The sequence below is a fragment of the Lithobates pipiens genome, unplaced genomic scaffold (genome assembly GCF_037356315.1).
Source record: "Lithobates pipiens isolate NorthernLeopardFrog02 unplaced genomic scaffold, aLitPip1_a1.2 Scaffold_1, whole genome shotgun sequence".
Lineage (NCBI taxonomy): Eukaryota > Metazoa > Chordata > Amphibia > Anura > Ranidae > Lithobates > Lithobates pipiens.
In genome coordinates, this window is record NW_027507685.1 from 174,826,615 (window position 1) to 174,851,581 (window position 24,967).

A 24,967-nucleotide genomic window follows, 5' to 3' on the forward strand; every position below is an offset into this window, starting at 1 on the left:
ATTACTTTTCTGGGGACACCCCAATATCTGGGATTTTCTTTACTTTCACTTTCAATGATCATGGTAAATAGGGGTGGCCGAACTGTTCGCCCGGCAGTCGGTTTGCGGCAAATTTTGCGCGTTTGCGATTCGCCAAACCGGGGGACTATTGCCGCTGTTCGCCCGGCGGACATATGCGTTTACAGTGTGAAAGAACTTTGACCCATGATGACACATTCATCATGGGGTACAGGAAAGCCAATGGAGACATTTCAGCACATGGACAATTGGACATTCCCCCTACCTTATAAATAGACCTGATCTGGCGGCCATTTTACATTCTGTCTTATGTCAGTGTAGGGAGAGGTTGCTGTGTGGAGCAGGGACAGACTGTAGTGACACAAATCGCTAGCTATTAGGTCCACAAAAGTCCTTTTACGGACTTGTATAGGTGTAGTACAGTATATAGGGTTCAGTGCACTGCTGTGCTGGTGATTGCAGCTGTCTTTTGTCAGTGTAGGGACAGGACGCTGTGTGCAGCACGGGCAGTCAGTTTAATCACTAGCTAGCTATTACTATTAGGTCCACAAAGGTCCTTTTAAGGACTGATATAGGTGTACAATATATAGGGTGCTGGTGCATTGCTGTGCTGCAGATTACTGCTAGTTTCTGCAGCTGTCTTTTATCAGTGTAGGGACTGAGGGACAGTCTGAAAATCACTAGCTACTAGGTCCACAAAGGTCCTTTTAAGGACTGGTATAGGTGTACAATATATAGGGTGCTGGTGCAGGGCTGTGCTACAGATTACTGCTGGTTTCAGCAGCAGTCTTTTATCAGTGAAGGGACTGAGGGACAGTCTGAAAATCACTAGCTACTAGGCCCACAAAGGTCCTTGTAAAGACTGGTATAGGTGTACAATATATCACGGTGCTGGTGTCAGTGCTCTCTATCTCGGTGCTGGTGTCAGTGCTCTCTATCACGGTGCTGGTGTCAGTGCTCTCTATCACGGTGCTGGTGTCAGTGCTCTCTATCACGGTGCTGGTGTCAGTGCTCTCTATCACGGTGCTGGTGTCAGTGCTCTCTATCACGGTGCTGGTGTCAGTGCTCTCTATCACAGTGCTGGTGTCAGTGCTCTATATCACGGTGCTGGTGTCAGTCCTCTATATCTCGTGCTGGTGTCAGTGCTCTCTATCACGGTGCTGGTGTCAGTGCTCTCTATCACGGTGCTGGTGTCAGTGCTCTATATCACGGTGCTGGTGTCAGTGCTCTATATCACGGTGCTGGTGTCAGTGCTCTATATCACGGTGCTGGTGTCAGTGCTCTATATCAAAGTGTTGGTGTCAGTGCTCTCTATCACGGTGCTGGTGTCAGTACTCTCTATCACGGTGCTGGTGATCATCTCCTGCACCCTCTTCATAGCCTACCCTGACCTTTCCTCTCCTCCATTGCCTTCATGCGCTCCTGAGTCCTGAATTGTCAAAATTTCACAGATAAAAAAAGAATGCTTGTAGTTGTCGATCCCAGATTCACTTCATACATGTGTTATGTCAGTGGCCATGTGGTGGGACTATGTGTGCACCGCTAGTAAGTATTTTGTGGCTGAAAATATGACCTGTAGGTTTTTAAGGTTCGCCTGGCATTGAAGTCAATGGGTCCCGCCGCAAACTTTGTGGTTCGCAAACTTTTGGCCGCGTTCGCGAAACGTCCCGTCGGAAGTTCGTCCATCTCTAATGGTAAACAGGACATATAATGAGGGTGAATCTCCCTAATGAGGCCACAGACAGCAATAAAATCTACCAGCGGTTCTAATCCCTCTCCACTTTATCCAAAAATAAAATAAAAAACACACACAACAAATACCAGTAACAGGGCCTCTTTAAAAAGGAGGCCAGCAAACATCATCCCTTTAAATAACAGATTTCAGGATTCATGCTGTTATTAAAATTATTTTTATTGCATTAAAGTGAATCTGTACTAACCAACACAAGAGTCTCCGATAAGAATCTATGGTTTAAAGAGTCTGTCACTGAGGGGAAAAAAGACAAACTTCTTCAGGTATGAAGTGCACACACTTTTAGTAGCTTTCTAAATCTTTCCATCATGGCTGAACCTCAGGGGGTTCTAAGAGGCAACGTTACGGGACTTTCCAATAGTGCCAAATCTAGCTCCTTCCTACATCCTGCACATTCCGATCGTCTAGCAGGGCTACTAGTCATAGTAATTGACCAATAGGAATGTCAGGCAGAAGCTTAGCGATAATCTCTGGCACTAGCCACAAATGTTGGGGCTTCACCTGTTGGAACCACCTACCATATGGCCAAAGTGTAGAAAGATACGGCCGTTATGTACAACCACCTCCTTACTCCATCCCAGTCCACCATCAACTCCAATATCAGTTTTGTGCATACTTTCCTGTAAAAATGCAGGGATACAATAAGCATGTTAAGTAGCATATCTGCTGACGATTTAATATATATATTTTTTAAAAGTGATCACACAGTCACTAAAATTTGATCAGATTCCATCCCTAGCCAGCTGGCCGGTTTAGATTCCTTGGCATGTACTTTACGCTTATGCTTAGTCATGCTGGATTTATCAATGAAACGTTTATCACACTGAGGACATGCAAAGGGCTTTTCCCCCGTGTGAGCCCTTTGATGCTTCAACATGGTGTCTTTACATGGAAAAGCTTTCTCACAGTACTTGCAGACAAATGGTTTCTCCCCTGAGTGCTGCCGCTGGTGGACAACTAGGCTGGCGTATTGGCAGTAACTCTTTCCACACTCGTTGCACACAAATGGCTTCTGTTCTGCATGCATACCGGAGTGCTTAACCACGCTGGATTGCCGAGTGAAGCCTTTCCCACACACTGGACAGGAGTATGGCTTTTCACCAGTGTGGACTACCTGATGGAGGACGAGGTGCTGGTGATTGAAGAACCTCCGGTCACAATGGTTGCAGGCAAATGGTCGTTCTCCAGTATGACTTCTCTTGTGAGCATCCAGGTGGTTCTTACATGAGAAACTTTTTTCGCACTCATTGCATGGAAATGGCCGCTGTCCGGTATGTATCAGTAGGTGTTTATCAAGAGTCCACTTACTTCCTAATACTTTCCCACACACTTTGCAGGAAAAAGAGGTCTTCTCCAATCTTGGCTTGTGTGTCCTGGACCTTTTGTTGTTAGTTTTTGGTGGTAAATATTCTTCGTCTTTGTACATACATTCTGATAAAAAAAAAAAAAAACAGTGACAGATGAATATTTCCAGAGTAACGTTCACTATATACAGGCTTTGGAATAAAATTCAGTTCTAATTGTTAAAGGCCAACCTCAGAAAATTGTTATTTAACGTGGTTGTAAACACTTGCATGCTGTATACCCAGTGAAGTGAATGGCCTCAGGTGATACACAGAGATTAAACAAATCCTCCTACATAAGTTGTACATGTTTATCTACACTCTTTTCTACAGTCAATGTGCTAAAATTATAAAGCTTATTTGAGATGTCAGAAAAGGGGGTGGGAGCTGAAATTACACACTTCAGAGCACAGTAAGGAGAGCTCCAAGAGCTGATTGGAGGGAAGGGGCACACCCTCCAATTTTACAGGAACAGAGTTGAGGCTGTCAATCTACTGGAGTAGACACCTTTTTTTCACTTGGTGTCAGGAAAACTTGTCAGAAGTGACTCATGTTGATAGTGGAGGAATGAAGCAGTGGACAAAAATGACAGCGCTCTTAATTGAGACAAGTGCACACTCTAGAGGGATATTCTTTGTCTTTATGTCTGAGGTTTACAACCACTTTATATTTTATGTGGGCACGAATGGTTTAAACCACCAGCCAACTGCTCTGATCTCTGAGACTTCAGTGGCACCGATTGCTGCCTCCTCTTGCAAGGCCTTAAAGAAAACCTGTGTCTTGCCCATGCAAGGCAAAATTCAGTTTAATGCATACGGTACCTCCACAGTTACAGATTCTTAGTTTCCTTGGAGCAAAATTAAGTTATTTGAGTCGCTGGAACTGGCAAGCGTTTGGACTCCCCACGTAACAACATATACTGGCTACATGTTCCTCCATATTCCAAAGAATACACATCATCCCTAACTACTCTCCACCTCTGGGTGCTGACTCTGTACAGGTCCATCCTCACCAAAGAAAATACTTTGAAAAGATATATTCACCATGTTCAGATATCCTCTGAGGGCCATAAGGTACATCCTCCACCTAAATGTTTATTCCAAAGCAGTCACATTACCCAAGTGATCTCCTCCCTCTGACTTATTTCGCTATTGGGCTTAGCCATAGAAAGCCAGAAGTACTGAGTATTTGCTTTGGCTCCTGATGTTGAGCAGATAGTTATATGCTAGGGCGTAGTGAGGGATCAAAGTAAAGCTGACACTTTGTCCTGACCAGACAAGGCACGTTAGAGCAAAATTAAAGACTCTTCTGACGGAAAAAAGAAATAAAATTTCATGACAGTTTTGCTTAAAAGAGAAGTATGGGGTTCTTAAAAAATATATATACATACTCTCACCTAGGTGGATGTGGCATCTGTCCAAGGCTGCATCTGTCCCCCGCTGCCTCTAATGCTGAGAACTGAACAATCCAAGATAACTGATCGCTCGGTTTTTCAGTGAGCAGAGAGCTGATGACTGACAGTTAGTGGCTCCCTTCTCTGCCCATCCAGTGCTCACAAGAGCGTCAGGCTGTAGAGGTGGCAGGAATGGCTGTCTCAGGCTCTTGGAGGCTGAGCCTTGGCTCTCTGGGGACTCTCTTTCCTCACTGGCTAAGACACCCAGTGAGCCAACGAGGAGGGGGGTGTGGGCCAGGCTGAGATGGGGCTTTGTGTGTGAATGTACATGCAGAGCCACGGCTTAGGAGTGAGCCTGCTTGGGTGCCCCCATTGCAAGCTGCTTGCTTTGCAGGCAACTGGCAGGAGGGAGGGGCCAGGAGTGCCGGTGTTCTGCCTAATAGAGTCCGGCCATCAATATGTGTCCGCTCCGTACTGCGCATGCGCAGTACGGAGCAGACGAAGCTTCGGAAAATCTCCGAAGCTGAACGGCGCCTGCGCCGTGAGTGGAGGTGGTAGCCCCACCATCCAAGCGGACATAGGGTTGTGAATTTTAGAGGGCGCTTCGCTCGCCACGCTTCGGGCTCGGCCTCGCTGCGCTCGGCTCTTTTTTATTCTAACTCTATGTCCACTTGGATAGTGGGGATAGAACCTGGACTCACGGCGCAGGCGCCGTTCATCCTCGGCAATTTTCGGAATCTGTGTTCCTGTGTACTGCGCATGCGCAGTACGCAGGGGACAGCATCTGATGGAGGACCCTATTTGACAAGACACCAGCTTGGGACCTGAGCAGAGAAAGATTGGGGCTGCTCTGTGGCAAAACCAGTATTGATATATTTATTATTTAAAAAAAAATGTACTTGAATATTATTTTAAATGCATGGATCCTTGTGTGTGCTATCCATATATTACATGGACATAAGTCAAGTGAGTAGGCTTGACGTGTACTTTAACTCTAATGCCACGTACACACGACCGGACTTTTCGGCGGACTATCCGACGGACTTTGCAGCGGAGGTCCACCGGATTTTCAAATGAATGGACTTGCCCACACATGATCACTCCAAAAGTCAGATGGATTCGAACGTGATGATGTAGAATAAGGAAGTTCATAGCCAGTAGCCAATCGCTGCCCTAGCATCGGTTTTAGTCTGTTGGACTAGCACACAGACGACTGGATTTTTAGACCGGACTCAAGTCCGTCGGAAAGATTTGAAGCAAGTTTTATTTCTAGGTCCGCCGGACTTTTGGGAAGGAAGAGTCCGCTGGAGCCCACACACGATCGAATTGTCTGACGGATTCCAGTCCGCCGAAAAGTCAGATCGCGTGTACGCGCCATTACTCCTATTTTCTCTATTTTGGTTTGTTAAAAATAAAATTTTTATATAAAAATTCATCATATCTGTCCATTAAGTGCAAGAAAATTCCTGTTCATCCTGCCAGAAATCTACTTGGCTTGTAATTTCCTGTGAACGCTGCCTGTGCTGCACTGAAACTTTTTGCAGTATTCCTTCACTGGATATATTTTGTCCCAACACACGGCTCCATTCTTGGTCTCTTGCAGATGCCAGGAATGAGCCAGAGGCTTTGATGGAATTCAAACTTGCTAGGAGCAAGAAAATAGCATTCTTTACTTATTGGTTGCATGACCACTCAGCCTCCAATCTTCCTCTGTTCCACGGGAGCTGTGGCATGTACTGATGACTGTCACTTCATCTCACTTCCTCCATCCATTTCCAGGCAGATAAAATAAGACTGGGAGGAGATTTAAGCGCTCCCCAAAGGTAGGCATTGTCCACGCTTCCTACAGGGGGGCAACACCTGAGGGTCTATGCTGCAGGGAGTGGGTGACAACACTTTTGGAAACTGAGCAACAATCTTGCAGCACAATCAACTCTCTCCAGGAAGTAATAAAAGTAAAATTAGAATAGTGGCAGGATACACAGGTAAGAGACACGTACAAAACAAAAAGGATAGATCCAGTGCACCGAGGGCATATGCCCAAATTAGAGCGAGTCTCTAAAACAATCGATTAAAAAAAAAAAAAAGAGAGACAGGCTCAGTCTATAAGTCCATCGGTCTTAAACAGCTAGTGGTGGCAGCTATCCTAAGAGTGTGTCCAACTCTGGAAAATGGAAGAGAGGTGAGAGAGAAGGGAGGCGCCACCTGAGTGTAGTATTAATGTACAGGCTTTATTATTACAGAGTTAAAAACAATTACAAGACATAATTGATAAACTGTTTATCAATGGTACTCAGCCCTGGGGGGTCCTGCAGTCTCCGCCGGTGTCAGCCACGCTGCTGGAAGGAGATGGTAGGAGGCGCGGAGGTCCCTGTAGGGACTTGCATCCCTTCCACTGATGTCACTTCTGCCCGTGTGTTCTATGCTGGTCCAGCGTGAGACTTCCTGGACCTACAGGGACCTCAGTGTCTCCTACCATCTCCTTCCAGCAGCGTGGATGACACCGGCAGAGCCTCCAGGATGGCAGGACCCCCCAGGACTGAGTACCATTGATGAGCACTTTTATCAATTATGTCTTGTGAGTGTTTTTAACCCTGTGATAATAAAGCCTGTACATTAATACTACACTTGGGTGGCGCCACTTCTCTCTCTCTTCTACAAAACAGCTAAAAGTACTGCTATTATTGTAAGAGGCAAACATAAGGGCCCCTTATAGACTTTTTCAATACATTACGTTACCAATTTAAATGGGCTGCCAACACACCACACCACATCACATATATAAAGGGCATGGCACTATATCGTACAGATGGTTTCCAGGTGCTCTGTGCTGACTTTGCAGTGCATTGGGATGCCATTAAAGATTAATGGAACTACACTGTTTTGTGCATCATTGTGAAACAATAGCATAAATGCCCCATAACAATTACATCAAATGAAATACTGAACAGTGCAAAAATTATATAAAAATAAATAAATCTGTGGACATCAACAAAAAAGGTGAACAATGTGCTTACCTGGACTGACTGGGTCCTCAGATACAGACATATACAAATCTTGGCCCTCCTCTGTCTCCTCCTTGATGTGATCGCTAATATAAACATGTTCCTGATCAGGAAAAGGAACGAACTGGGGAGATTCTGGAGGGACATGAAAAAGTGCATTAAATATGTAAAAACTGAATTTTTCTCTATGTACTAAAACAATTCTATTCTAAGGGTTCATCAGTCCCTGACCCAACTCAAATCCAGTATTCCTTCTGCAGTCATACAAGCGTACCCCCTAATGTGCATACAGGGGATTGACAGAGGGCACCAACAGATGACCATGGAGGAGCACAGGGAAGATGTGCATCAGTGCTTAGGATGAGTTTTTAAGAGATCCTGTCACTTTTCCATGAATGGTAGAAAGGGGCAGATTTTCTTAAAATCCCAAATCTGGACTCTTAGCTCCTGCCCCCCAATTCTTTTCCAAAGTCATCAGGCTGGTCACGTGATGCCTTATGGTCCTCTTCACCTCTACCCCAAGCTGGGTGGTCCTCAGTGATGCAGAGAGGAGTGTTTACATGATGTCAGCCCCTCTCTCTCTGCACCACTACATGGTAAACAATAGGGTGTTTAGTGATGGAGGATCTCATGACACCCTGCACTCACAGTAAGTCCTCAGTCTTCTAGGTGTAGTAGAGGATCGCAGCATAGGTAATTGCTGTTCTCCACAAAAGTTCTGCTCTGTCAGTAGCCTTTCCCTTATGCCAAAGTCAGAAGTGACAGATTTATAGATGCCCACATAATTTAAAAGTGTATGTAAACCTCATATATACCCAGTGAAGGGAGCAGCCTCAGATGATACACAGAGATGAAACAAATCTCCCTACATAAGTTTTACATGTATATCTGCTGTCTTCAGCTTCCTACATTCTTTAGAAAATACACATTGTATTAGAAATGTTTCCTCCTGTTTCAGCAGTGGGACGGGAGTCTGGGCATACACTGTGTGTAAGCTCATTGGAGAAAAGACAACTCCCCCCCCACCCCCTTCACATAGGCAAAGGAATGAAGAAACTTGCAGAGCTGTACTGTGAATAGACCAGCTCTCTGCTTATCCATCTCTAAGTTCCCTCCCGACATAAATTTCTAGCTGCTTTTATCTCCTGTATCAGAGAGCTTGTCAGAAGTTATCATGCTGATAACAGAAGAACGGAGCAGCAGAAAGACACGGGACTTAGGGCTTTGGAGAGAGATAAGTAAACACTACAGATACAGTACAATGAAAGGAGAAACAACGCAATCTTATGCTGTCTCAACCAAACCTATTGAACCCACTGCTAAACCTGATAATAAAAAAACTGGTATGTAAACTGTGCAGCGTATAAGCAATATTAAAAATACATAATCAATGTGTCTAAAAATGAAACACCTACGTGCAACAAATTATTAAATAGATCAGGCATGTCCACAGTCCGGCCCGCGGTCCGGTTTTGAACGGCCCGCCTGGTCTTTCTCAATTTAGTGTGCCGTGGGATGAGGGCGGTCAGATCAGCCCGATCCCCGGCACTGTGAGAAGCTCCGTGAGCTTCAAAAGTGAAAGTAAAGTGCAGAGGAGTGTGCTGTGCTCTCTGCTTCCCCCTACAGTGCAGTACCCGGCTGAATGAGGAAGCTGCAAAGGTACTGTACTATGCTACAAGCTAAATTAGTGTTAAAAAGGGCTTTATTTGTGTGTGTGTGTATGCATGTATGTCTGTATGTGTGCACATGTGTCTGTATGTGTGTGTGTGTGTGTGCACATGTGTCTGTATGTGTGTGTGTGTGTGCACATGTGTCTGTATGTGTGTGTGTGTGTGTGCACATGTGTCTGTATGTGTGTGTGTGTGTGTGCACATGTGTCTGTATGTGTGTGTGTGTGTGCACATGTGTCTGTATGTGTGTGTGTGTGTGTGTGCACATGTGTCTGTATGTATGTCTGTGTGTGTATGTATGTGTATGCGTGTGTCTGTATGTATGACTGTGTGTATGTGTGTGTGCACGTGTCTGTATGTGTGTGCATGTATGTGTGTGTGTGTGTGTGTGTGTGTCTGTATGTGTCTGTATGTGTCTGTATGTGTGTGTGCACATGTGTCTGTATGTATGTGTGTGTGTGCGGCGTGCATTTGTCTGTATGTGTGTCTGCATGTGTGTATATGTGTCTGTGTATATGTTACTTTTAATCCGGACCCCCCCCCCCCCCATTCTTGTACCATCAAAACTGCTTTTGTAGGGCTTGTGTGTGATAATACCCAGTACTGCTGCTCCTCTGAAAAGCAATTCAAGCACAGATCTCTTTTCAGAGGCATTTGAATGGCGGTAAAGAGGCATTATGTTGCCTCCTCACCACCTGTTTTAAGCCCGTAAAAACAGCAGCATCACTATACCGCAACTGTGTGTACTTGAAGTGCAGGCCCATTCACCCTGGGTATACCTCCAGCTGCAGCCACAGCCTGTGTACACCCCCAGCTGCTCCCTCTGCAGCTAAAGTGGGAGAAGTTGGGGGTGGTAAAAACAGCTTGACCATGTGTTTTTAATGCCCCTCCAACCTGACATGTGAACAAGCCCTTGGTTCACATCTGTGTGGCTGCGTACTGTGTGCTGGGCAGCCCATTCATTTCAATGGACTTCCCTACTCACAAAAATGCAGGGAAAGAAGCCCCCAAGCTTTTTTTTTTTTTTTATTGCACTGCACCAAAAGCACCCTACATTTTCCAATGTGTGGGGTACCATTAAGAATTAACGGTACCCCCTAAAGTGCAGAGCATTCGTTTGTGTGTTGGGAATGAGCGCGACAAAGGCAAGAGAATTCTTGTTGGGCCGCGTATTAGCGCTCGGATGGACACACTTAGACCGAATTTTCAATGGTTCAAAGAATGTCAGGCAAAATGGTCGGCCCTCGTGCATGTTCACTTCATCAAATCTGGCCCTCTTTGAAAAAAGTTTGGACACCCCTGAAATAGATCAATAAAGTACAAATCTAAAAAGGTACATTTGAGTGCAAAAATGACAATAAAAAAGTAAATAAAGTGCAAATAATCAGTGCTGAAAAAAGTGCTCGGTATAAGTATGAGTATCTGATATGCATCCATAAAGTGCTAAACCATTAAAGCGAGGTTCCCACTTAAAAAAAATAAAAAAAATAAAAGTCAGCAGCTACAAATACTGCAGCTGCTGACTTTTAATAATTCGGACACTTACCTGTCCCAGGGTCCTGTCGCTGGGCACTTGCATCGGTTCCATGCACACGCTGCGGGCACGCACCTCCTACAGCGTCTTAAAGGGCCGACAGCGGCAGGTCGGCACGTTCCCTCAAATTGCCGAGGGGGAAGGTCGGCTCCTTTAAGAGCATTACCAGCATGGTGGGGTACCTGATGCAGGTGGCTGGTGACCGCAAAGTCCGCCGACCACCCGCTATCGTGGGAATGAGAACCAGAACGGGGATCTGTCAATGTAAACCGACGGATTCCCATTCGAACAGGGGAGTTAGAGAGAGAGATCTGCTGTTCCTAGTGATTAGGAACAGCGATCTCTCTCCTCCTCCAGTCGGCCCAGCTCCCATACAGTTAGAAACACCTACCAGGGAACACACTTAACCCTTTGATCGGCCCCTAATGTTAACCCCTTCCCTGTCGGTGACATTTATACAGTAATCAATGTCAACGGTCGCAAAAAAGTGTCAAAAGTGTCCGATCTGTCCCCTGCAATGTGGCAGTCCCGCTAAAAATCGCAGTGTACCTGCCAGTCTGTCTGCTTTCCTATTAATAACTAACCAGCTAAGCACAGGACACAACATGGTCAGTTCTTTAGCTGTGCTGAGAACTCAGCCTTATCTCCTCCAGTGATCAGTCTTGTCCTGACCCCCGCCTGCACAGTCTTTCACTGGGAAGCTCAGTGTGCTGCTGTTTATCCTCCTCTAGTTGTTATGCAGCTGAGAACAGAGGGAATGTGCTCACTTGTGAAAAAAAAAGGGGGAGAAAATGTATTTAGAACTTTATTTTAAAATCTATACACAAATGTTTGCCTTTCATTTCTATTTTAAACAGAATAGGTTGTTTTACAAGTTGAAGGTTTACAATCACTTTAAAAAGAGAGGATAACAGCGTACTTTTAGGGTGCAGGATGAATCAGAAGCAGCTGGAGCCAACCATTAAAAACACGGGAGGAACATATAAGATGGGTATAAGCAGCCGCTTGGTGTGAATTAAAACCAGAACTCAAGGAAAGGCAATCCAACGCATCACCAATCACAAAGCCATGCATACTGTTAATAAACTATAAATGAATACTTGCCAGTGACACGATGAGCTTCTACATCTGGTTCCTCTTTAATGCGACATTTGATGGGGTAAATTTGTTCTGTACTTTGCTGCACTGGGGCTGTTGGCTGTTCTGAAATTAAATTAAACAAAAACTCCACATTATACTGCATTTTGTAATTTTAAAGCACAAGAAACAGATCTTCAGTCTTAACCATGGTTATGGGCAGCTACCTTCAGGTTACTGGACACTGGCAAAAAATAAGCTACAAGGACAGTGCCACCCCCTCCCAATCAGCCTCAGATTTTACTACTTTCCTTACTGATTGATGTCTTCTCTCCAATAGGAGAAGTAAACCATTATCTTTTGGTCTATTGCTTCTTCCCAAGATTCCGCTATCAAGCTTTAGCTGCCTCAAAGCCACTGTGACCATCTCATTTCAGCTTTTTAGTTATTTCCCAGACTGAGCCTTGAGGAACTGTACCTGGAACCCATCAGAAAGAAGATGTGGGGCCAGCCTATAAAGCTTCTGCAAGTACTGGGTCCTAAACAAGGCACTCACCTTAGCACATGGTGCAATACAATAAATTAGTCGGAGGGCACTACTTTGGTCCAGGACTGTGGTCTGCCCGCCAGTGGAGCCCTAACCCTGAAGACTCCTCCTGGAGTATGCCCACCAGGATTGGTGAAAACCTGGATGGGGCTTTTTCTCAGCATCCTGACCCCTTGTTTGGGGCCATAACTACTGGCAATGTAAGTCAGGGTCATGCCCTTTAAACTGGTTCCAGGGGTGCTGTCACTCTGATTCCCTCAGGATACAGGGGAGCAAAGGGTGCAGCATTTTTTTTATGTATCACAGCCTTAAGGAGCAGACTGACACTTTAAATGCTGTGTTGCAGCCATCGAGCGAGAATGGTGTGTGGATTTCCACTTTGACAATGGAGTCAGGAAAAAATATTTTTTTCCCTAATAAACTGGGCAGTTTTCACAGAAGATGCCAGCTTCTCAGGCTGGGGAGAAGTACAGAGTAACTTCTCAGGGTACTTAATCATTGGAGGAAGCTTGGCTTCCCATCAGCATTCCATGAACTTCCTGGAACTCAGTGCAATTTGACACCTTCAGCACTGGACCTGCCATCTCCAAGCTCGCCCAACCAAAAAGTCAAACACCCTTAAAAGTGGTGTTTTTGATGCCCAGTGTGCAGGAGGCCTTAGAATTAACTGTCTATTTTTGGGTTATAGCGTACAACTCAAGCAGCACACCAAACCCATAAAACATAGGAAAAACATACAAGATGGGTGTAAGTAGTGTGCTTCATAGGTATTGAAACCAGGACCCCTTGCTTCAGGGCAATCCAACACATTACTGATTACAAAGCCATGCATAATACGGATCTCTATTTTGTAGAAACTGAATACTTACCAGCGGAATGATGAAGTTCTTCTTCCCGCTCCTCTTTAATGCAAAGATTGATGGGGCAATTTTTTTCTGTCCTTTGCTGCAATGGGGCTGTTGGTTGGTCTGAAATGGATTAAAAGAAAAGGCCACGTTCAATTGTATTTTCAATAAACATTCTCAACCACTTTCCCTCCCATAGGTGGTATACCCCTGGACGGCGTAACTCTATTACGAAACGTGTAGGGCGGAGCGACGCGCTGACGTCACCTCGTGTATGTGGTTGGAGATCTAGGAGGCACTGGTTGTCCGTGTGTGTGCCGGCCGGCGCACAGGACTTTGGGCTTCTAAACATCGTCGTTTTTGTAAGTGCAATTGAGGTTTTTTTTTTTTGCTAAATAAATTGGAGGTTTTTTACACTATTGGAGCATCTATTTCTTTCATGCTATTCATAATACCAAGGAGTTTTGGTTCATGCAGGGTGATGTGAAGAGCGCTGGGTATACCACCTATGGTTTGGGAAGTGTGCAATAAGGAGACCAGGAGGAGTATCTGAGGGCCCAGGAAATATATTATCAGTACATGCCTTCTATGACCCTCTGTAACGGGGGGTCATTAAGTTCCGGTAAGAAGTGAATCTTGACACACTGGTGGTGGATCAAACACGTCTCACAGTTGAAGATTGGATCTGTTTTCATTATTAATGGACTTTGATATATAATTTACTCTGTATAGTTTGCACGGGTGTAGGTTTTATATTTACATTCACGCACATGATAGGAAGGTGTCAGAGCACCGAGCGCATCGCAGTTGGTTGTGTATGGGGCTGCGTAGCCGCAGATCAGTCAGGGTGCCCATACTGACCCGTGTCCGCAGCTAAAAGCGCCTACATTGAGCATGTGAGTATCAGAGCTGGACCACGGAGCAATGGAAGAAGGTGGGGTGCACTATAGTTTACCCAAGTTCCACCGCAAGATAAGATAAAGCTGAGTGCTGGAAAGTCCACAACAGTTCCACAAATCAAAAAACAGCCGGCACACAAATGTAGTTTTTTTTTCAGCATATGCATATGATAAATGCATTTGTCATGTTTTTACTGCTGCATATGATAAATGCATTTGTCATGTTATTACTGCTGCATATGCTGGAATAAAGTGCATTAAGAAGAAGCATTCGTGTGTCGGCTGTTTTTTTTTTTTGATTAATGGAAGAAGGTGGCCTGGTCTGATGAAACATGTTTTCTTTTACATCATGTGAATGGGCATGTGAGTCGCTTACCGGGGCAGGAGATATAACCAGGATGCAACATGGGAAGGCAAGACACCACAGCACCACAAACAAAAGATTTCCAAGCACGTTTTCCCAGCCAGCCTGCAAAACAACCAAACTGACCCTGTCTAACAATACACGTTAAAAACAGAAGGTTTTGTTTAAACCCATTTGCAAAAAAATGTGTAAGCCACAGAGCTGTCAAGGCTCCGCTGTATACTGCGGCCTTAACGCTAGAATTTTCAGAGTGCTCCAAGTTGGAGCATTTTGTGAGCTACTCCTCCGTGTGCATCATAGTGAAAAGGTTAGTTATAGGTTGGAGTGATTGTCACTCTTTTGTATACATACCACAGCATACCTTTATAGGTCTAGTAGAGTCCATAAGTGGGTCAGGGCTGTTTTGGTGGCAAAAGAGGGACCTACTCAATAATAACAATTTGCCTTTGGGATTAATAAAGGATTCTGTATCTGTATTAGGTGGCTGGTCATAATGTTATGGCTGATCGGGGTGTATATCTTATCATAAACTGATTTTTGTATTTCAAAACACTCATATTGTCATAATCTGTTATCAAGCAACTGGCCTTCTCCATGGTTCTGACTACCAGCAACACTCCTGAGATGAGATGAGATGAGATGCTCAACAGCTCCCCATGACCAGTTCCTGGCCAAACTTCTTCTTTTTAATGAAATGCGTCAGCATATCTGTCATGCTGTATTGTTACATTGTTGTGTTTTCACAGCTATATACCTTTTTATTGTGATTTGCTACACTGAGGATCACAACTTTAGTTTACAAAGAGGACCTGCCGATCTGTGTTCTGCCACTATGAAGGAGAGAGCATGGAGAGTTCTCAAGTGTATATCAGCAATGAGGAGAGGACAGAGAATGGGTTAAGGAGTTAAAGTGGAACGTTGTTCAATTCATTTTATACTTTTAAAATCAAACGCACCAATCTGTCCATGTCTCCGTTCTTTATTTTAAGAAATCACGCTGAAAGACAGCCTCTAGCATTTCTGGCCATGGCCATCTTGAGTAAGGGCAGATGATTCATGTAGTATTTACTTCATGGAATCCATCTGCCCTTAGCTCAGGTATTCAGGCAAGAGGGTGTGCTTAGTTAGCTAAGAAAACTCATCCTCCCCACATGAAGACTCCTATTCCCACCTGAAGACTCATCCTCCCCACCTGGGCCTTATGACTATCTATTTACTAATGCTATCAAAATAAGGATTAAAAATAGTCAGTGTTGAGAGAGAGTGAAGTTCTATTTTAACCAGATGCCGACCGCCCTATGTACATTTACTGCGGCATGGCAGCCGCTCTGTGCAGAACCATGTACCTGCACATGATTTTCCAGTTTAGGGTCTGGGGTGTGCACGCCGGCGACCCACTCCTGCTGTTAGCAAGCACTCCCTAGGGACAATTTTAACCCTTTAATCACCCCTTCCCTGCCAGTGTCATTAGTACAGTGACCATGCATATTTTTTAGCACTGATCACTGTTTTAGTGTCACTGGTCCCCAAACACTGCCAAAAGTGTCAGTTAAAGAGGAAGTAAACCCTGATGAGTTTACTTCCTCTTTCATTCCCTGTAAAGGCAAAGCATTATGGACTACTATGCATCGCATAGTAGCCCATTATGTGTCACTTACCTGACACAGGAGCCAGCGAAGTCACCGCTGTCCCCTGTAGTTCCGAGCCTCCATCTTCTTGGTGGGTCTCCGTGGGTCTCGCTTCTCCGGCGCTGTGATTCGCCGGAGCAGCGATGACGTCACTCCCACGCATGAGCACGGGAGCCGAGACTCGCGGCATTGCCGTCATCGACGATGCCCCGCTCAGTGCACCTGCGTGCCGCTGTCTACGGCACATGCGCCGTAGATAGCAGTGCCCGTCTGCACTGCAAATGATCGGAAAAAGTCCGATTGGATTTTTTTTTGTCAGAAAATTTGAGATCCTGCTCTCAAATTTTTTCCGTCGGAATTCGATAGAGCCCACACACGATCAGATTTTCCGACAATATAATCTGATCGGACCTTATCCGTCGTAATTTCTGATCGTGTGTACAAGGCATTAGTCTCTGACCGCTGCCATTACTAGTAAAAAAATAAAAATAATTAAAAATTCCAAAAATATATCCCATAATTTGTAGAAGCGATAACTTTTGCGCAAACCAATTTATTTTTTTTTATTCACCAAAAATATGCAGCAGAATACACATTGAACTAAATTGATGAAGAAATTCGATTTTTTTTTTCTTTTTTTTTTATTGGATATGTTTTTTTTAGCAGAAAGTAAAAATATATATATATATATATATATATATATATATTTTTTTTTTAATTGTTGGTATGTTTTTCTTTATAGTGCTAAAAAATAAAAACACAAAAGGTGAGCAGATGTCACCAAAAAAAAGCTAAATTTGTGGGGAAAATAAAACGATATACATTTTATTAGCGTACAATGTCGCAAGACGACACAATCGTCAGGTAAAGTAACGCAGTGCCGTATCGCAACAAATGGCCTGGTTATGAAGGGGGGTAAATGTTCCAGAGCTGAAGTGGTTAAGTAGTCCCTGAACTGTGGAAACTGTGCCAAAAAAGAAAAAAAAGGGCAGATAGAGGGCAGAGGACTAGTCACCAGTACTGCCTGGGGTCTCCCTGCAGCTGATCTTTTCTCGATTAGTCATTTACCATACTTTGTTCTGAACTGTCTCTCTGCGTGGAGGTGGCCATCTTGGTAGAGGCAGTTCTTTGCTTTCTCATGTTAGAACTTCACCTGATGACTGGTGGGGTCATTATCAAGAAGCAATAGGAGAAATGGAAGAAGAAGAAGCACAGATCTATGGAATGAAGCAGAAGCAGGGAGATACTTGCACGGCAGGTGCTCACATACAGCTTCCTTTCCAGCAAGGAGAACAGTAATGGCATTTATTTATCTCACAGATTAACAGAGGCAGCAATGCCTTACAATGGTGATATGCAGCTAGGAGACTAAAGGCACCGGAGTGTCTAGGCATAGGAAGTGCCCTGAGGTTTTTGAAGTTAGATTTATCAGTTTTCTCACCAATGCTACAGGTGCCCAGGTTGTTCTTAGATTGCTCCCCATGTCCTTCAAGATATTCCTCTTCATCGTTAGAGAAATAAATTGCAACATCCTCACACTTTAAAGGCACCTGAAATAAAAGGGGAGCAGCAGACATTTTATATAGGATAAGACAACTTTGGACAAACAGGTTGAAGGAGCAAAATTATCTCTTAAAGTGTTACTAAAGCCACCACAGTAAAATCAGTCTGTATATGCAGTAAAGCATGCTTGTTCTACTCACTGCGGAACCTAAGAGGTTATTCTTCTGCATTGTGTAAAAAGTTGGTTTGATCTTGTCTTCTCTGATCCTCCCCTTCTTCCACTGTCCCCAATCCATCTGCTGCTAGCACAGAGCATTGGGGGCCAGCTTCACCTGCTCAGTTTTGTATTGCTAGAGTTTTTTTTTTTTTTTTGGAGAGTGCATGTGATCAGCACAGGGCCAATCAGCACTCTCCAGACAGAGGGTCAGGGGTCCTGCAGCCTCATAGGACAGTCAGAGGAGAATGAAAGATTTAACCAGACACTGATAGAAGTCACAAGACTGCTATATACTGCTGATGAGAAAAGGTATTTAGCGGTTTATATTTACTAAAATGATTGCATTTCCGTGTACTGTGCGAGACCAACTAACTAAAACATAATGCAAAAAGCAAATCCAGGTATAGAGAACCAGGATTAAATAGAGGTTATGGATAATAATAGAGTGTAATCTAAAAAAAAAAAAAAAATGTATTAATGTTGGCAAGATATGGCAATATGTAATATTTTAAACCAAGATGGTATCACAGCTTCACAATGACACAGGCTTCTACATCTAGACTACGATGGGTACTTAAGGTGTGAAAACCAAACAAAAACACAAAACGCGTTGACGTCACCAGCGTCACGTGACGCCACCCGCGCAAGCCCTGCTGTCACCAGGCTGGTCAGCTGAGTGAGGGAGATGGGAGGCGCTTTACGGATTTACAGATGGTGGTCCTGCTTACCCTCCGAATGGTGGGTACTTTGTGACATCGCCAAGTGTTACCTGGGTTTAGTAACACTTTAACTAGTAGTAAGGTGGGTGAGGCAAAGCCCCATGTTGTATAGATATTTACAAGTTCTCTACCAGAGTCTAGTAGAGGGGAAAAAAAAAAGTATATTCATGAATTTCCCACCTCCCTAGCCAACAGCCGGACAATTTTGTTGGCCATTTCCACAATCATCTTCTGAGTCTTGTCTCCCATTCCCAGGAGAGTAAAGGAGAGCTCCGGACATCCTGAAGGGGAGTCGCAGCCATTGCTTTCAATATCTGTGGCACAAATACTGTATGAACATCGGGTCCCATCCGGTTTCTTCACAACTTTAAAATCCTGCAGAGAGGAAGAAGTGAAAAGTAACTTCAGCTGTTTAGCAGATATCTCAATAATGTATTCTACAAACTCCTGTGCCAAAGAGAAGGCACATGGACATATACAATGTTATCAAAAGTATTGAGACGCCCTAACCCGCACATGAACTTTAATGACATCTCAGTCTTAGTCCGTAGGGTTCAATTGTGAGTTGGCCCACCCTTTGCAGCTATAACAGCTTCAACTCTCCTGGGAAGGCTGTCCACAAGGTCTACGAGTGTTTCTATGGGAATGTTTTACCATTCTTACAGAAGTGCATTTGTGAGGTCAGGCACTGATGTGGACTAGAAGGTCTGGCTCGCAGTCTCCGCTCCAATTCATCCCAAGTGTGTTCTATCAGGTTAAGGTCAGGACTGTCAGTCAGGAGGTGCAGGCCAGTCAAGTTCCTCCACTCCAAACTCGCTCATCCATGTCTTTATGGACCTTTCTTTGTGTACTGGTCCAAATCATTTGGTGGAGGGGGGATTATGGCGTGGGGTTGTTTTTCAGGGGTTGGGCTTGGCCCTTTAGTTCCAGTGAAGGGAACTCTTAAGGCGTCAGCATACCAATACATTTTGGACAATTTCATGCTCCCAACTTTTCTGGGAACAGTTTGGGGATGGCCCCTTTCTGTTCCAACATGACATGAATGAGTTTAGAGTGGAGGAACTTGACTGGCCTGCACAGAATCCTGACCTCAACCCAATAGAACACCATTGGGATGAATTAGAGGGGAGAATGCAAGCCAGGCCTTCTTGTCCAACATCAGTGCCTGACCTCACAAATGCACTTGTGGAAGAATGGTAAAAACATTCCCATAGACACACTCCTAAACCTTGTCTTCCCAGAAGAGTTAAAGCTGTTATAGCTGCAAAGGATGGGCCAACGCAATATAGAAGCCTACGGACTAAGACTGGGATGTCATTAAAGTTCATGTGCATGTAAAGGCAGGTGTCCCAATACTTTTGGTAATAAAGTTTATATTGAGACTAGACCAAATGATAGGTGCAGCTATGGACCTGGTCACAGACAGCCTTCTAGCATGTCCTATTGCCATCTCTAAATGCAATGAAGGTGCCTCTATAGTGGCCTCTGCAGCAATAATTAAAATGTAAAGCTAAAACAGTTTTTCCTAGGGTTGTCGAAGATTGGGGAAGGGTTAGAATCCCTGTAAGGTTTTTACTGCCACCTGAGTCTTCTTTAAACAGATTTCCCCTCACCTCCTGTCCTGCTGCCGTTTTATCAGACAGGAAGTGAGAGGAACTCTCCGACAGCAACACAAAAAAGACATAAAAATGCTTTTCTTTAGTAAAGTAGGGGAGGATAGAACCCGTCAGGGTTTTATTCTCATCTACATCCCTGTTCCAGATTTTTTTTCTCACTACCTATCTGGTGAAAAAAACGTTTCCAGCTGGATAGGAGGAAAAGGCAAATCTCTCTAATAGAATGCCAGATAACAATAAAAACCTGGATACATTACAAGCTTTTCTTTCTTTTAATTTTGATGATTATGGCTAGTGAAAACACAAAATTCAGTATCTCCGAAAATTTGGATATTGTGATAAAGTTCAATATTGTAGACCCCATGGTGTCACATTCTAATCAGCTCATTACTCAAAATACATGTAAGTGGTTGTAAACCCTTACAAACCACTTTGACCTACAGGTAAGCCTAGATTAAGGCTTACCTGTAGGTACAAGAAATATCTCCTAAACCTATACGGTTTAGGATATATTTACAAAAAAAGACAGCCACCGCTGTCTACGGCGCATGCGCCGTAGACAGCAGTGTGCAGGCGCACTGGGCAGGTCGCAGATCGCGGTGATATGCCGCGAGTGGCGGCTCCCGTGTGCATGCGCGGGAGTGACGTCATCGCTGCTCCGGCGAATCACAGCGCCGGAGCAGCGAGACCCGGAAGTCACTCCGGGATCCATGGCAGCGGCAGACATGAAGATGGAGGACCGATTCGGGGGCTTCGTTCTCAGGTAAGTTATTCATAATGAGCTAGTATGCTATGCATACTAGCTCATTATGCCTTTGCCTTGCAGGTTGCTTTTATTTTTTTCCCCCCATGGGTTTACAACCACTTTAAACGGTCTTGCAGTCCGGTTCAGTAGGTTACACAATCATGGGGAAGACTGCTAGCTTGACAGTTATCCAGAAGACAGTCATTGACACCCTCTACAAGGAGGGTAAGTCACAAAAGGTCATTGCTAAAGAAGCTGGCTGTTCACAGAGTGCTGTATCCAAGCATATTAACCACTTGCCCACCAGGCCAATTCTAACATTTCTCTCCTACATGTAAAAATCATAATTTTTTTTGCCAAAGGCCCCAACATTATATATTTCTTTTCATCAGAGACACTAGAGAATAAAATGGCGGTCCTTGCAACTTTTTATCTCGCATGGTATTTGTGCAGTTTCATGCATTAACCACTTCAGCCCCAGAAGATTTTACCCCTTTTACCCCAGAGCACTCTTTGCGATTAGGCACTACGTTGCTTTAACTGACAAATGTGCGGCTGTGGGACATTACACCAAAACAAAATTGACATTATTTTTTTCCCCACAAATAGAGCTTTTGGTGGTATTTGATCACCTCTGCGGTTTTAATTTTTTTGCGCTATAAACAAAAAAAAAAGAACGTCAATTTTGAAAAAAAAAAGCAATATTTTTTTACTTTTTGCTATAATAAATATCCCTCAAAAAATATATAATAAAAACAGATTTTTTTCCTCAGTTTAGGCTGATATGTATTCTTCTACATATTTTTGGGAAAAAAATGGCAATTAGCATATATAGATTGGTTTGCACAAAGGTTTTAGCATCTACAAAATAGGAGATAGTTTTATGGCCTTTTTTTATTATAAATTTTTTTTTATAAGTACAGGTGGCGATCTGCAATTTTTATCGTGACTGTGACATTATGGCAGACACTATTTTGGGACCATTGTCATTTATATAGCAATCAGTGCTATAAAAATGCACTGATTACTGTCTAAATGATACTAGCAGGAAAGTGATTAAACACTAGGGGGTGATTAAGGGGTTAAGTGTGTCCTAGGGAGTGATTCTCTAACTGTGGGGGGAGGGGGGTGGGCTACCACTGACATGACAGCGATCACTGCTCTTGATGACAGGGAGCAGTAGATCCCTGTCATGTCACTAGGCAGAACAAGGAAATGCCTTGTTTACATAGGCATCTTCCCGTTCTGCGGCTACGTGACACGATCGTGGGACACCAGCGGACACGCTGTACGCGGCGGCGTGTGCGCGCCTGCTAGTCCCACCAATTAAAGGATATGTACAGGTACGCCCATTTTCCCATAGATGTCATTTTGCCAACGTATATCAGCGTGCAGCAATTGGCAAGTGGTTTAAAAAAAAAAAAAAAAAAAAACAGTAAAGTTAGTCCAATTTTTTTTGCATAATATGAAAGATGATGTTACGCTGAATAAATAGATACCCAACATGTCATACTTCAAAACTGCAAACGCTCATGGAATGGCGCCAAACTTCGGTACTTAAAAATCCCCATAGGCGGCGTTTTAAAAATTATTACAGGTTACATGTTTTGAGTTACAGAGGAGGTCTTGGGCTAGAATTATTGCTCTCACTCTAACGTTTGTGGCCATACCTCACATGTGTGGTCTGAATGCCATTTACATATGTGGGCGCAACTTACGTATGTGTTCGCTTCTTCAAGCGAGCACACGGGGCCAGGGGGCGCTTTCATTTATTTTTTTATTGTTAATTTTACTTTTATTTTTCTAGATTGATACTTTCTTTTTACATTTTTTTTTAATCACATTAATTCCTATTACAAGGAATGTAAACATCCCTTGTAAAAGGAATATGACATGACAGGTCCTCTTTACAGTGAGATATGGGGTCAGTAAGTCCTCAGATCTCACCTCTAGGCTGGGAAGCCTAAAATAAAAAATAAAAAAAAATAAGGATGCTGGCTTCCCAGCCAAGGCGGCGGCATTTTTTCAAATGCAGAGGCCGGGCATGACATCATAGTATTGTGTCCGGCCTCCAAACGATCATAAAGACTCCGGGGACCATCTGGCCCACCAGAAATCTCTATGGCTAGCATCCGGCGCTGGTCGGTTCCTTTTCTGGTTTGCCTGATTGCAGGGGGAGCCGGAAGAAGCACTGGAGGGAGGTGGGAGGGGGGGTGGACGTCCCTTCCTGTTGCCTGTAAGAACAATCAAGCAGCTGAATAGCCGTTATGATTATTCTTATGGTGTAGGGAATGTGCACAAGCAACAGGGATAAAAGCAACATTCCTTGTGTCAAGACCAAATGAACCAGAGACAATGTCAGAAGCGTCTTACCTGGGCTAAGGAGAAAAAAGGACTGGACTGTTGCTCAGTGGTCCAAAGTTCTCTTTTTGGATAAATGTACATTCTGCATTTCATTTGGAAACCAAGGTCCTGGAGACTGAAGGAAGAGTGGAAAGGCACAGAATCCAAGTTGCATGTGGTCCAGTGTGAAGTTGCCACAGTCAGTGATGATTTGGGGAGCCATGCCATCTGCTGGTGTTGGTCCACTGGGTTTTATCAAGTCCAAATTCTGCGCAACTCTCTACCAGGAAATTCTAGAGCACTTCATGCTTCCCTCTGCTAACCAGCTTTATGGAGATGTCAATTTCATTTTCCAGCAAGACTTGGCACCTGCCCACACTGCCAAAAGTACCAATACCTGGTTTAATGATCATGGTATCACTGTGCTTGATTGGCCAGCAAACTCCCCTGACTAAACCCCATAGAGAATCTGTGCAGTATTGTCAAGAGGAAGATGAGGGACACCAGACCCAACAATGCAGATGAGCCGCTATCAAAGCAACCTGGGCTTCCATAACACCTCAGCAGTGCCCCAGGCTGATCGCCTCCATGCCACGCCGCATTGATGCAATAATTCATGCAAGAGGAGCCCCAACCAAGTAATGAGTGCATAATATACTGTACATGGATATACTTTTTTATTGGTCTTATGTAATATTCTAATTTTCTGAGATATTGAATTTTGGGTTTTCATTAGCTGTAAGCCATAATCATCAAAATGAAAAGAAAGAAATGCTTGAAAAATATCATTCTGTGTAATGAATTTATATAAAATACATGAGTTTCACTTTTTGAATTGAATTACTGAAATAAACGAACTTTTTGATGGTATTCACATTTTTTGAGATGCACCCAGTGAAGTGACTCAGAGATTAAACAAATCCTCCTACATAAGTTGCATTGGTTTATCTGCAGTCTTCTTGTCGTGGAAAAACCCACTATACGCTTTTGCGCTAATAAGCGCCCATTTTGTCTAATGGTATAATGCATCTTACCTATCACACTATTTCCCGCATATCCCCAAGTAAACAGGCATGACCACAGCAAAAATATATCTTCATAAAATTTCCACAACAATTCTCTTCTCGACATCCATTGAAAGTGCTACATTTCAATGGACGAGCTCTTGGAATTACACAATTCAGAGCTCAGTGAGGAGAGCTCTGATAGCTGATTGGACAGAGAGGGACACTCCCTTCATACAATATATATCCCTGCTAATAGAGGAGGGATATGCAATTAGCGGACCTCCAACTGTTGCTAAACTACAAGTCCCATCATAGAGGAATGAAGCAGCAGACAGAAATTACACTTAGTGCTCTGGATTGAGACAAGCACACACTATAGACAGATATGTTTTGTTCATATTTTATGTCTGAGGTTTACAACCATTTTAAGTACATTGTCTATGTCCCATTTATAAACAAGAACATTCTATGTGGTTCTAGTTGTATCTAGTATACTGTATGTTACTTAAAGGGGACGTCTATTTCAAGTGCTGGTGCCCCTATGTTACTCCTTCAGCCAACCCTCCTTACCTCCACCGTCAACAAGCAGATGATCTCCAGGGCATGATTTAATATGGCTTCTGCCAACTGCTCTCTCTCCTTCACCATATTAGATAAGCTCAGCAAGTTCTCTCTCTGGACAGGTAATGTATATTTCTCAAAGCTTCATAGCACCCTAAAAAGAGGCAGAAGACCGTTACC

At 43.9% G+C, this 24,967-nt stretch overlaps 1 protein-coding gene across 1 annotated transcript; it reads right to left on the minus strand.

The window, feature by feature from the left end:
• Window positions 1-1,912: 1,912 nt before the first annotated feature.
• LOC143979395 (uncharacterized) lies at window positions 1,913-24,967 on the minus strand. The gene is made up of 7 exons (XM_077478931.1): window positions 24,797-24,967; window positions 18,696-18,890; window positions 17,518-17,626; window positions 13,210-13,308; window positions 11,821-11,919; window positions 7,525-7,647; window positions 1,913-3,202 (listed from the first exon to the last, which is right to left on the minus strand). Exons 1-7 carry the CDS (start codon window positions 24,872-24,874, stop codon window positions 2,472-2,474), a joined length of 1,434 nt encoding a protein of 477 aa, XP_077335057.1. The 5' UTR covers window positions 24,875-24,967; the 3' UTR covers window positions 1,913-2,471.